The sequence below is a fragment of the Chaetodon auriga genome, chromosome 2 (assembly GCF_051107435.1).
Source record: "Chaetodon auriga isolate fChaAug3 chromosome 2, fChaAug3.hap1, whole genome shotgun sequence".
Classification (NCBI taxonomy): domain Eukaryota; kingdom Metazoa; phylum Chordata; class Actinopteri; order Chaetodontiformes; family Chaetodontidae; genus Chaetodon; species Chaetodon auriga.
In genome coordinates, this window is record NC_135075.1 from 4,766,611 (window position 1) to 4,778,656 (window position 12,046).

General features: G+C 45.7%; 3 protein-coding genes across 4 annotated transcripts; 1 reads left to right on the plus strand and 2 right to left on the minus strand.

The window, feature by feature from the left end:
- Positions 1-341: 341 nt before the first annotated feature.
- Positions 342-4,066, minus strand: nuf2 (UF2 component of NDC80 kinetochore complex). Its single transcript, XM_076749018.1, has 13 exons — positions 3,836-4,066; positions 3,340-3,414; positions 3,009-3,085; positions 2,839-2,900; positions 2,620-2,717; positions 2,338-2,411; positions 2,056-2,149; positions 1,911-1,973; positions 1,660-1,797; positions 1,395-1,535; positions 972-1,147; positions 684-819; positions 342-599 (listed from the first exon to the last, which is right to left on the minus strand). The coding sequence occupies exons 1-13, from the start codon at positions 3,956-3,958 to the stop codon at positions 492-494; spliced, it is 1,365 nt and encodes a 454-aa protein (XP_076605133.1). The 5' UTR covers positions 3,959-4,066; the 3' UTR covers positions 342-491.
- A 505-nt stretch (positions 4,067-4,571) lies between these two features.
- Positions 4,572-9,396, plus strand: ap5b1 (adaptor related protein complex 5 subunit beta 1). The gene is made up of 3 exons (XM_076750850.1): positions 4,572-4,854; positions 5,299-6,093; positions 7,282-9,396. Exons 1-3 carry the CDS (start codon positions 4,717-4,719, stop codon positions 9,205-9,207), a joined length of 2,859 nt encoding a protein of 952 aa, XP_076606965.1. The 5' UTR covers positions 4,572-4,716; the 3' UTR covers positions 9,208-9,396.
- Positions 9,389-12,000, minus strand: c2h1orf50 (chromosome 2 C1orf50 homolog). 2 transcript variants are annotated; one of them, XR_013078249.1, is made up of 6 exons: positions 11,740-12,000; positions 11,107-11,222; positions 10,942-11,028; positions 10,585-10,716; positions 9,553-10,034; positions 9,389-9,504 (listed from the first exon to the last, which is right to left on the minus strand). XR_013078249.1 is itself a non-coding variant. In XM_076750883.1 (5 exons), the coding sequence occupies exons 1-5, from the start codon at positions 11,786-11,788 to the stop codon at positions 9,849-9,851; spliced, it is 570 nt and encodes a 189-aa protein (XP_076606998.1). In that variant the 5' UTR covers positions 11,789-12,000; the 3' UTR covers positions 9,389-9,848. The 2 variants fall into 2 exon arrangements, 1 of the variants encoding a protein (XP_076606998.1); XM_076750883.1 differs by having other exon boundaries at positions 9,389-10,034.
- Between the last annotated feature and the right edge of the window lie 46 nt (positions 12,001-12,046).

Sequence of the window (12,046 nt, forward strand, 5' to 3'; positions counted from 1 at the left end):
GAGCAGGGAAGTTTGAAAGTATGGAGAGACGAACAAAAACACATTGTTGGTCTTTTCATTGGATCTGTGGACAATCGCAAAAACAGAACAACACCAGCCTTATGCTTTAAGCAGTGCTGCAGCCCCTTCAGCTATCTTTAACAGGCTCTATGGGTTTTTTTCATTGTATAAAACCAAACAGAAGTCTACAGTCTCATAGTGCTGTGCTACAAAACATGATCTCTGGACCACACTAGTGCAACAGAGTTAACACGTGAACAACATATCTGCTCATTCTGAAGCCTGTGACCTCCACAGATCTCCGATCAGATTTCTAAGTAAAAACAAAGGACGGCAGCGTTTAGTTTCATTAATACACAACTTCTATTCATTTATTTTCATTTTAAATAGTGAAGTGAAAAGGCAACAAAAGGTTAGTACAGTAAAAAAACAAAAGCATAACAGAAGTACAACCACACAGTAAATAATGATGAACACGGAAGTTGATCCACTTAAAAGTTTGGCGTCATCTTGGCGACATCACATTTCACGTCCATGATGTGCATCTCGACCCTCATGTGCAGCTCGTCCATCGACGTTGACAGGGTGTTATACAGAGCCTGGACACAGTGAAGTGAAACATGTTAGTCTTAGTCAACAGCACACCAGGCCAGTGAGGCGGACGCTCCCTGTGCTGCTCGTACCTGAGCTTTCTCTTTCTCTTTGCTGCAGACGTCTCTCAGGCTCTGGATCTTGGCTTTCAGCTGCTTCGTCTCTCTGGAGATCTCTTGGATTTTGTCAGCCATGTCCTCACGCTTCTGTTGGATTTGGTTACACTGCCTGGAGAACAGTTCAAGTTCAGTTTTCAAACCTTTAGTTGATGGGACTGTCTAATTCTTTCTATTGAACAGATTTACAAATTCCGTAATAGTGTAGAAATAACCAGGAGTGAATCTGGTTGTGTATGCAGTGCATATTATAGCACGACTTACCCCAACACTTCTTGAACGTGCTGCTCCTTCATCTCCTTCTTCTTCTGCCTGCGGATGCTCTGTTTGGACTGTTTGTCCAGCTTCATACCCAGAGCCCTCTTCAGCTGGCCTTCCTCCATGTGCAGGTTCTTCAGCTCCTTCTGCTTCTTCTCATACTGAGCTGTCAGCTCCTGGTTCTACACACCATCATCATCATCTTCATCAGCTTTAATTCTAGTAAATAAATTCAGTCATTTCTACGCTGAAGCCCAAATACTCTCAGTGACAGCTCCCAATGACCCAGCTGACACAGTGTTCAGTCTACAGACAAGTTACAGAATGGAGACTCATTTACACCTGTTGTATTGAGATTGGATCTTCAGACATAATGAGCAATAATAAGCCAAAAAACATAACGTTGGACCACTGGTCTTGTGTTCATACCTCCTCATGCCGCTGATTGGTGTTGTTCATGCTGCTCTCCAGGTCCTGCAGCTGGTTGTACATCAGCTGGAGCTCAGCTTCAGTGTGGCTCACACTCTGCAACATGTTCTGCAGCTCCACCACACGCTCATCTGCTTCTTCCTGAAACCCATGCCGTCAAAAACTGATCACACAGCTGAATAACAAGACCTGCTGACATATACGAGTTTCACCTCATTTCAAAACAGCAGCGTTTGGAGGCAGGCCTGTTTGTTTTTCCACTCACTATGGAGTTCTTGATGTTCTTGACCTTCTCCCTCATCTTCTCCATCTGACTCTTCAGCTCCTCTGGAGACTCCACAATCTGAGACTTGAGTTTACTGATGTCTTCCTTCTGGTTGCTGATGTCCACCTTCAACTGGGCCTGAGCACACACATCCAAACAGCACACACATATTTTCAATGAAAAGCTTTGACTTTTGGACCACATCATACTGTCAGCAAAGACTTACAAAGATTTACACCACAGTCACATACCACTTTCTGAGTCTTCTCTGCAATGTACGTTTTCAACTCTGCCACGCGGTCTTTTTTAGCACTCTGGAAGGAGATGCATCATTTCATTTGAGAGTGCACACACACAGTAACATGTTTTATGATTTTGACTTTCATCAACACCTACCACTTCCTGGGACACATGTGCGGTGTTGGTGTGCAGCTCAGAGAGCACAGCTGCCAGCTCGTCGGCCTCAGCCTGCTGCTCTGGGGGGATGGTCCTGAACAAGGACGAGACACATTGACAAGTGTGCAAAGGGCTACTTTTATCTTTGAGTCAATGAGAGGAAATGCAGCTCATGTTCTGACAAATTGTTCAGTCTATAAAATGTCAACAAGTAGTAAAAAAAAAAAAAAAAAAAAAAAAGTGAAAACAATAAAAAACACACATATTTCATCAAAGACCTACGTCAGCATCTCAATCTTCTTCTCTGCCTCTGAAGTGCCTTTGGTGTAAGCCTGCAGCCGGTCCACGTCTGCCCTCTGACAACACAGAGAGGAACTCTTACAATATCTGCAACTTCCAAACTTGTCAGCAATGAGTCGAACAGTTGTAACAGTCACCAAGAAGCTGGCCAGTAGTGTCCACTATGTTTAGATTTAAACAAAACATCAAGCAGCAGTTTTCTATTGTGCAACTGGCCATTGAGCAGCTCCCCCCTTCACACCCGTGTGGATCAATCTAACATACGAATTTGGCCTGCTTCTCCAACGTCTTCACCATCCTCAACTTCCTGAACTGCAGAAAGTTCATGATGGCACTTAGAACAGTCAGAGTCCTCTGTTTTTCTGGAAAGGAAGAGTGAGAGCAGTAACCAGGGTTACCCGTTCATCAGATATCAGATTTGCACATACAGTATGTGATATAGTTTAAGAAAAAAGGCTAGACAGAAAAAACACATGTGCTTACTTGGAGCTAGAAGGTCATTCAGTGAAAAATCGTACACCAAGCAGAAAGGCAGAAACTGCCGCCTGAAAAACATCACTGTTGTTTCAAATGTATGTACTGTAGATAGAATAGACAGACATCTTGGTGGTACATATTGTGTTACATCCAGGAGAGAAAGCAAGAAAACTCACATGCGGATGTAGACGCTCATGATAGAAGTTGCCCCCTCATGATATACTGGATACTGAATGTTCTCCAAAAGTGGAACCTGTAGGAAAACAAAAAGGAAAATCCAGCTTGTACATGAAGGAAAAATAACAACTCAGGTTATAGACGCCATCTGTGACATATACCACCACACCATTGCTCACATTAGTGACATTTTAATACTAATTAAAAAGGAAAACACAAGACTGCTCAGTGTGCATTAAACCTATAGTGAAATCAAGAGCTCCTACATGAACTGGTATACAGGCTTGATTGCTGACAGGTTAACGTTAACAGTCAAAACACAGTACTTACCATGGAGTGACACTCGGGTCTGAAACGATAGAGGAGATGCAACACTCGCGTGTAGAGCGTTTGAACCGTCTCCGGCTGTAAGAGAGAACGAACGAGTGCTTCATGAATCTTTAAAGAAAAGACCACAGCATCCTACAGGTAGTGGCCATTTTTGAAATACAATGTAAATTTAGTAATGAACAATGTTGTGATGCTCTGATAAACTTGTGAGCAAGGTGAGCAACGCAACGTTTAATCCGCGGATTTTTGACTGGAATTTGGCACAGCTGGTTTTAGGACTATGTCTGGCATAAATTGCTTGGTCCCTCGCACCATTGGTTATAACGTTAATTCAGCTATGAAGTCCATTATGTACCGTTACTATTGCTAATTTCTGACAGAACGTCCAAGCATACTCACCCTGTCGCTGTCATAACGATACAACATGATATGTACAAAATATTTCATTTCTGTCAGCAGACATTAGTAACTGAACGGACGTTAGCAGTTAGCTTACCTTTGGAGCAGGAGTCAGATCGCCCTTGGTTAAGTGTTTTGCCTCTTGACCGGTGAGAACTTCTGTTCGGTAAAAGTTTACTATCGCGTCCGCAGTAAAGACGGGGAAGGTGTTATCAGACATCGTTACAACTCCAAAGGCAATTAAAATCAGACAACCTCAGATATACTATTTCAACTTCGACGACAATACAAAATTGGCGCCTTAAAACGACTTCCTTGTTGTTTTCTCGATGGCGCATCTGATTGGTCATTTTAATCTTCTTCTGCTGCGAGAGACATGCTATATTGCTCACCCACGCCCTCTAAAGTACTAACTGTGTAAAGCTCTTGATTTTTCATACTGTTTGGACTTAATTTACATTTGAACATTTGGATGGTGGTCTTATCTTTTATTTGAGTGTAGTAAAGGATATTTTACCTCTATAAAACAACTGGCTCCAGTAAGAAAGAGTAATTTTAACTTTAACAACATTTTCGAAAATTAAGTTCTAATTTTTTATTTTTTTTTTACTTCTTCTAGTTGCCCTACAAGTCATATTTAATTATTTCTGTGCTCCAGACTGTCTTATTTTATCACATCGTTCAGCATGCGAGTCCAAGTGAGTCGGATTTTGAAGGAAGGTTTGACACAAGAATGTGTTGGAAATAAAAAATCGAGTTTCCTGGTCCACACTCCGAAGCAGCAGGGGGCTCTACCGTAACACTGCGAGTGTTACATGTGCACGTGACACAACACGGAACTGAATGGTAAACGATGCTGGATGTCTGTGAGGAGATTCGGACTTAATGTGAAGTCAAAGTTTAGTGCGTGGAATGACTTCGGACGGAGTTACTGAGCTGATACTTTGCACGTCGCCAAGGTTTGGGATTTGAGCGATAATGGCGGTGAACTGGGCCGAGAGGATCTCTGCTTTCTCCCACAGTCCTTCTCGCTTCCTCTCCGGCACAACATCCGAGGCTTTCCTGGCAGAACTGCTCCGTGAGCTCCGAGATGACAGAGCCAGTTACAATGTCAAGGTAACTCCCAAAATATAAACTGAAGACATAGATGGTGAAAGTCTATTTCAATGCTTGCTTACCTACAAATACACCCGGTTCGAAATACTATGTCTGGTATTAATCATTCAAATTGAAGACTATTCAAAGAACAGTAATTTTAGTCGGTGAAGCTTGTATTCCTGAGAGATCGAGAAAAAAAAACGTGGAATAAATCTGAAATCGGTTATTGTTAGAAAGCCTTGCTTCATATAAAATAAATGTCACATTCACAAAATCCATTCGTTGACGCTCTACGACGTGCATACAGCTGCCATCACTTTTAAATGGAGTTTGGCTCGAGTACTTGGTATCATCTTTGGTGTCTTTCATTTTCCAGTTGTGTGTTTACTCCTACCTAGTGTTCCTGCTCTCTAGCATTGTGAACACTGATGAGTCCATATTTCTTTCCTTTCACCCCCTCAGGTCCTCCTGCTGTCCCCACTATGTGAGCACCCGACTCTGCTGTGTCCCTCAGATTCAGTGGGTGAGGAGACGGCCCTGGAGCTCATGTCAGTGTTCGTCCAGTGTCCTCCCAAGTCTGTCCAGTTTCGTTGTCACCTCCTCCTGGCCCTCACCTCTGTGCTGGTCTGCACTGACTGCATGAGCAACCGTTCCCGTGCAGCTCAAGACTTCGTGGAGCTGCTCCTTCAGATAGCCGAGGACACCGGTGACCTCCAGGGTGAAGGTGCTCTTCGCTCTTTACGGGCCACGGCTTGTGACTGCCTGCGGGAGCTGGAGGCCTGCTCTCCAGGCCTTCTCGCCCAGCGTCTTGAGCTCTTAGCTGTGCTCCGGCAGCGAGAAGCCTCCCGGCTCCACCAGGCCTACGCAGGACTTCATATTCTGGTATTAAGAAACACTGTGTATCAGCTCAGCCAGGAAACTGGAGCTTCTGGTGAGCATCTTAAGGCTCTTCTAGGAGGAAACACATCAGTTGCATGGGAAGCAGAGCAGGACTCAGGCCTGATGAATAGCAAAGACTCAGCCATGATGTCTTCTCTCATCCTGGGACCCATGGGTACAGTGCCGGCCCTGCACACTGGGCCTGATTGTAAGGAGTTGCGTTCAGTCCTGTCCTCCCTCCTGGAGGAGTCCTACCTCCTCACTCCTCTGTGTCAGGCTGCACTGCTCCACAGACTGACAGAGGTGGTTGCCATGGTGCCTGGGGTCCCTCCAACCATATTCAGAGCCCAGTTGCTGCGACTGCTTGGCACGAGCGAGGTTTGTGTCAGATGGAATGAAGTTGGACAGAGTTTGCCTTGTTTTACTCACTTATTGCTGTTTGTGACCAGTTTTTCTCTTCAGGACCATTGTTTCACTCCCATTAAACAGAAAAACCAAAAAAAACATTGGGTGAAAATTTGGTCCTGTAAGCAAAAAAATGATTCATATTGTCTGCTAAAATGGTGTCTTTTTAAGGAAATATTTGCCTGCAGCATTATGTCATCCATAAGATTTTAGTCCTGGTTACCTGCGGCATCCTTAGCTCCTGTGGCAGCAAATGTGGTTTAATACTAACGTAAACACTCAAACCACAATCTGATGTCATGCTGTGCATGGGGAAAATACACACAGCAGCAAGGCACAGAGGAGTTAGAGTTGTGCAGCCTGTCGCCTGCAGCTCCTCCTGTAACGGCTCACTGTGTCTGCTCCTGACTCTTCAGGTCCTCGCTGCAATATTCCAAAGTGATCTCCTGGTGCAAAGTGCAGAACATGACTTTTGTCTTGTTTTTGTCATTTTCAGTGATGAGTAGTGGGTGGTGCTAACTTTGGTGGCTGCTTCACAAGAAAAGCCACCATGTGGTTCACCAGTTGGACACATTTAATGTGAAGCAGATCAGCAGCAATGCAGCGCTGATACAGCTGTAGCCTCTAGCAGGGAGGGTTGTTCCCATGTGATAAGATTATGCATGGTAACAAGGAATGCATATGTGCTGCATGACCTGTAAGTCTCTTGAGTTTGTGAATAGAATCTGAATGCTGTGGGGAATAGGCGGTCTCTGTCTGTAAAAATAAAGACTGCTATGTCGAGAGGTAATTACAGACGGTAAATATCAAATATTATAACTTCAGTATTTAGGGATCAATATACATGTACTTATTTGCTTTCTCAATGAGAGTTAAATTAATACACACTCATGTCTGTGTGCAGCTTCACACTTACCACACAGACATGAGAGTGGTGTCAGTCTTCTCAGCTCACTCATGGAGACAGTGTGAATAGTCATGTCTCCCAAAATCCCAAACTATTGCTTCAAAGCCTCTGTGTGTAAGATTCAGCTCAGAGACTAAAGCAGTTTTCATTGGATGATCTAATTTTTCCTTTGATTTAATTATCCAGTAGGAAGTCTACACGCTGCAGCATTTCATGACTCACGGTGAATCTCTGCCCCCCCCCCCCCCCTCCAGGTTTGCCTCCTTCACACCACTCTGCTGATGAAGTGTGCGTTCACTGACAGCCTGTTCAGCGCCGAAGATGAAGCTTTCATCCTGAAGCGGCTGGTCGTGCTCTCCCAGCACCCACTGCTGAGCACACCTGAGAAGCTTTTCTACATGGACTGTATCCTGCACTTTCCAGAGAATCGGCCAATCAGCTGCGGCGACGGTGACGAGACCCTCCCCGTGCTGCTGACTCCGCGGCTAGCCTCGGTTCTTGTGCCCACTGTGTTCAATGACAGCGCCACCATTCTGGCCCGCCTCAACCTGCTGTCTCTGGTCTACCTGGAGGAGGGAGAGGAAGGGGAGGCAGAGGAGGGAGGGGGGCTGGCCTACCTCTACGAACACATCACGTCTCTGCTTCACATTGTGGAAAACGGAGGCAGCCGGGAGATTGTGGTGACCTTCTTCAGAGCCGCCTTCCTCTTCCTTTTCTACTTCTGTCACGTGGAGCGCTACTCCGACAGCCTGATGGAGAAGCTCTGTAAGCTCTACCTCCGCCACACTTACCTGGCTCCCCACCTGATCAACCTGGCCGACCAGACCCAGGACAAGCTCACTGAGTCCAGTTGGGCTGTGGCGCTCCTGAAGGCCCTCCAGGGAGTCATCACCAATGCCCCGCTCGGCCAGCTCACCTTACAAGACCTGAGCAGGCACCTCAAGATGCTTGCTCGAGTGGCGGAGGAAGGAGAAATCCCCCAGCACGGCACCCTCAGCTTCCTGTCCAGCGTCATCACTCCGTCTTCCTCCTCTCTATGTGTGAGCGGCGACTGGCGTCTGGGGAACAGTCTGCTGGGAGTTTGCCGCCGCCTCCTTGTGCACCCCAGCCTGGACTCGTTGCTCATTCCTCTGGCTGATATCCTGCAGCATCTCACCTGCCACTACGGAGACACAGACATCCAGGACCACGCCCGCCTCTACTACACCCTCCTCACCACGCTGTCCCGGGAGAAGCTGGCCGGAGTGTTGGCGCAGGGTTTGAGCGAGGGAGGGCGTCAGGTCAAGAAAAGATCGCTGTCCAGCATCATGGCTGAGGGTGAGGGGCTCACGAGTGTGCTTACCATTCACCAGACAGAGAAAGCAATATTCGGGCTGATTGAAGCCCATTCTGATCCACAAGAGGAAACAGATTTAGAGCAGAATGAGACGGAGAGCAGCCCAGCAGAGGCGACCGCGGCACTGGAGGCCTACAGAGCTCAGTTCCATGACCCCAGCTTTGCCTCAGAAATTGCCTTAAACTACCAGCTGGCTCATTTTCAAGCTGATGACTCCCGCTTTGATCAGCTCTTCAGCATCCGCCTCCACTTCAGCCTCACAGACGACCACTACGAAGAACTCAGCGACATCAGTGTCCCGTGTCTGTTCAGAGAGAGGCCGCCACCCAAGGTGAAGCTGAGACTGAAGCCCAGGCGGCCTTACCCAACCACCCTCCGTGCCAGCGCCATCTTCACCACCCAGGATGGGCTCTCCTGGCTCACCGTCCTGCCGGACATCCATGTGACTTTTCAGCAGGTCTTCATGTCTCCGCCTGTTCCCCCAGTCTGGGGACGAGGCGGCAAACTGAGCTTGTTCGAGGGTTTATGGGATGAAATCAGCTCTGAGAGCAGAGAGGACCCGGAAGACTGTGCCACCAGCCTGTTCTGCTGCCAGCTGAAGGAGGCGGCTCTGATCGCCTTGGTGGAGAAACACTTCCTCCCCTACCTTACATCAGAGCTGTCTGATGAGGAAGAGTTCAAAGTGCTTTTCTTCCTCCCGCCACAGTCTCACATGCTGCTGAAGATCAGGCCGGAGGAAGACGCGGTGCACTTCAACATCGCCACAGATAACTGGCAGCTTCTGCCTCACATAAGTTCTTATCTGCTGACAGTCACGTCCTCTCAGGAGGACACTCACAGCTGACTCTGATGCATCGTACTGCCTTGTTTTTAACTTCAAAGAAATGCTGATTTTTAACCAAATCTCTGAATAATTACAGCACTTTAATAACTCCACTTGTACTTAAAATGAAATAGCTTTGGCCAGTTGATTTAAATAAAGTTATTGCACTTTAATTCGTTTGACCTGAAATTAAACAAATGTGTGAAATTCAATATTTTGGTATTTATTTACCAAATACAACCAAAACAATTCACATCTTATTGGTTACAGTATTGAAGTGAAAGCCTCCAACACAACAGAAAAGCGGTTTGATTAAGGCTAATAAGTAAACATTTTTACATTTTATTTGGTAAAAAGTCCATGCACAGGCCTGCCAGAGCCCGATTTGACATTTTTCAGGTTTAGAAAAGCGTCCTTCAGGTTGCAGCTGTATGAGCCAACATCAGCAACTGATGTGTGTACAAACAGAAAGTGTCAGTGATGCATCATGCACTTCAGTCAGTGCATAAAAGTCACCAAGACACTGTGTGACGGATACTTTGATAACAATCCATGTATAGATTTTAGTCAGTTCAAACTGATGTCCATTAAGACTATAGTTAGCATCCACCCAGTGTCCTTTTAAAAGTCCAGTCCTTTATTGAGTCCATTTCAGCAGTCCTCTAATCAGAGAGGCCCTTGAAGTTGGGACCTGTGAAAGGTGGTAAGGCGGTCTGCTGGCTGATAAGTTTGTCCATGATGGCGATCTCTGAGTCCCTCTTCTCCACCTCGTCTATGGGGGTCCAGGACATGTCGTGTTGAAGCTTGAATGCACCAACAAAAGAGTGAGGGCAGCTTGGACCCCATTCCTTCAGAGGACAGGACAAGAAGTATGGTGAGATGGCAAAATAATCAATGATGATGAAATAAAAAAGAACTCACCTTATATTATTTTGTAATTAAATAGTTCACATCTAAAAATCACCTTACTGCAGGAAATCTGTGAATCAGTTATTCTCTGGTACATTACAGTACATATACAAATGACAACTTATTTATTCCCTGACAGTTTATGAAGCTCCAAATTCCCTGACATTCCCTGACCACTAGAAACTTTGACAGTGCCTGCAAAACTGGTCAAATCCAACCCACGCTGCCTGTGTTTTGGCCACCGGCTCACTATCAGCTCTCTTCTGGGTTACATGAACTTTGAACACCAAACACCTCCAACTCTCAATATTACACAGGAATGTTTGCAGGTGTTGGGTTAGGCATTCACGTGTTAATATCTGTGCGGGCCTCTCCCTGAGGGGATGTTAAGTAACAGGCACTGTGCTGGAATTTTGTAACACTTTGAGTGACGTAACACTAAAGGCAATTGAACAGTCTGATATCAGTGTCTGTCACTCTAATGCTGACCTTAGGAGAGATGATGGAGAAGTACTTCTGTCCAGATGGCCGCTCGTAGAGGTAATACATGTTGCCTGGTTTTTTCACAATGTTACAGGCAGCGTGGTGAAGGTCAGCATCTCTTTTAGCCTCCTCTAAAACCTAGACAGAGAAGAAAAGTATGTGTACTGGACAGAAAGCATGTCTTCTTTTTTGTTATGTAACAAAAAAAATCCACTGAATGGCTTCAACTTGCACCGTTTTGCATCCTGGAAAGGTCAGTTAAAAATAGCAACAGTAGTATTTAAGACAAGAGTAGCTGCAGCATTTCTGGATCATGACCACATTTATAATAACAGCCCATTCAGTGTGTGTACTGTCTCTCACCTTTCTCGCCTGCTCCTGGAGGTACCTGATCTGGTCAGCAATGACTGTCAGTCTGTTGCAAGCGTTGGCTTTAATGAAATCGTCTCCCTAGAAACAAAGTAAAAATACTTTCAGGGCTGTGTATGACCTGACAGATTAAAAGGAAAATAAGAAAGTAGTGCACACCTTCTGTACTTGTGATGCCAGGGCCACCAGGTCCATGGGGTCCCCCGCTCTGGTGGTCTGGTAGGCACTGACTAGTTCCAGCCCGCTGGGGGCGCTGCTGCTCTCAACCAGAGTCACTGCACAGAACACATAAGTAGAGTTACATCACAAACACATCGGGCCAGTGTCACAGCTAATGTTACTACAACCACTGTATCACTGCCAGTGCTGGAACTATTGTCACCATCACTGTTTCTGCACCATCACAGCTGCACCCAATTTATGATCTTCACCTTGTTATATACTGTTATTTAACACTTGTACAGTATTACGGCGACCAGGTAGAATACAACTAGACAGTTAATTATATCCGTATGTAGTGCAGGAATTACTCGGGTGAATTGTATTGTACTGTTCATTAAATACGGACTACAGATTAGTGTTGGATAACAATCTAGAGCTGTAAGGGTAACGGTTAAGCCACCACTGCTTGAAAAGTCAAGTTGCCACTAATGTGACAGTTTTTCGTGCGCTGGGCTACATGAAGCTAAGGTAATATATCCATACTGACAATGAGTGTGTTTTGAAGGATGAATAGTCTCGAGAGTGCTCAGGACGGTGCAAAGATTTGACATAAGGTCCGGTTTTTGTTACCTGTGGTGGTTTTGTCGGGCTGATTGGGAAGGCTGACCGTCCTGTCCATGTTCTTTCTTTCTTTTTACTACAAACTCCTCTCTCGAGTGATTTGGTCAAATATAATGTGTCCTCCTTGGGACTGGGCAGACTAGAAGCGACAGTCGCGCACTGCACATGTAACCCTCCGGTCCACCTTACAGTTTTGTAACCAGCTAATGTTTGACCAAACATACCGGAGCTCCACTGGGTCCTGACCTTATTGCCCATTTTGCCTATTATGGTAGTCCCACTTGGTGCCTATATGAAATACTTTAAATAAAATAAA

Excerpts from the sequence above, each read along its gene's own strand:
- ap5b1 (XM_076750850.1), top strand. The coding sequence starts at position 4,717 with ATGGCGGTGAACTGGGCCGAGAGGATCTCTGCTTTCTCCCACAGTCCT. Across the intron at positions 4,855-5,298 it reads GAGCCAGTTACAATGTCAAG|GTCCTCCTGCTGTCCCCACT; the intron begins GTAACTCCCAAA and ends TCACCCCCTCAG. Across the intron at positions 6,094-7,281 it reads GACTGCTTGGCACGAGCGAG|GTTTGCCTCCTTCACACCAC; the intron begins GTTTGTGTCAGA and ends CCCCCCCTCCAG.
- c2h1orf50 (XM_076750883.1), bottom strand. The coding sequence starts at position 11,788 with ATGGACAGGACGGTCAGCCTTCCCAATCAGCCCGACAAAACCACCACA. Across the intron at positions 11,223-11,739 it reads GCCCGACAAAACCACCACAG|TGACTCTGGTTGAGAGCAGC; the intron begins GTAACAAAAACC and ends TGTTCTGTGCAG. Across the intron at positions 10,717-10,941 it reads TCCAGGAGCAGGCGAGAAAG|GTTTTAGAGGAGGCTAAAAG; the intron begins GTGAGAGACAGT and ends TTCTCTGTCTAG.
- nuf2 (XM_076749018.1), bottom strand. The coding sequence starts at position 3,958 with ATGTCTGATAACACCTTCCCCGTCTTTACTGCGGACGCGATAGTAAAC. Across the intron at positions 2,150-2,337 it reads AAGAAGATTGAGATGCTGAC|GACCATCCCCCCAGAGCAGC; the intron begins GTAGGTCTTTGA and ends GTCCTTGTTCAG. Across the intron at positions 1,974-2,055 it reads CACATGTGTCCCAGGAAGTG|AGTGCTAAAAAAGACCGCGT; the intron begins GTAGGTGTTGAT and ends ATCTCCTTCCAG.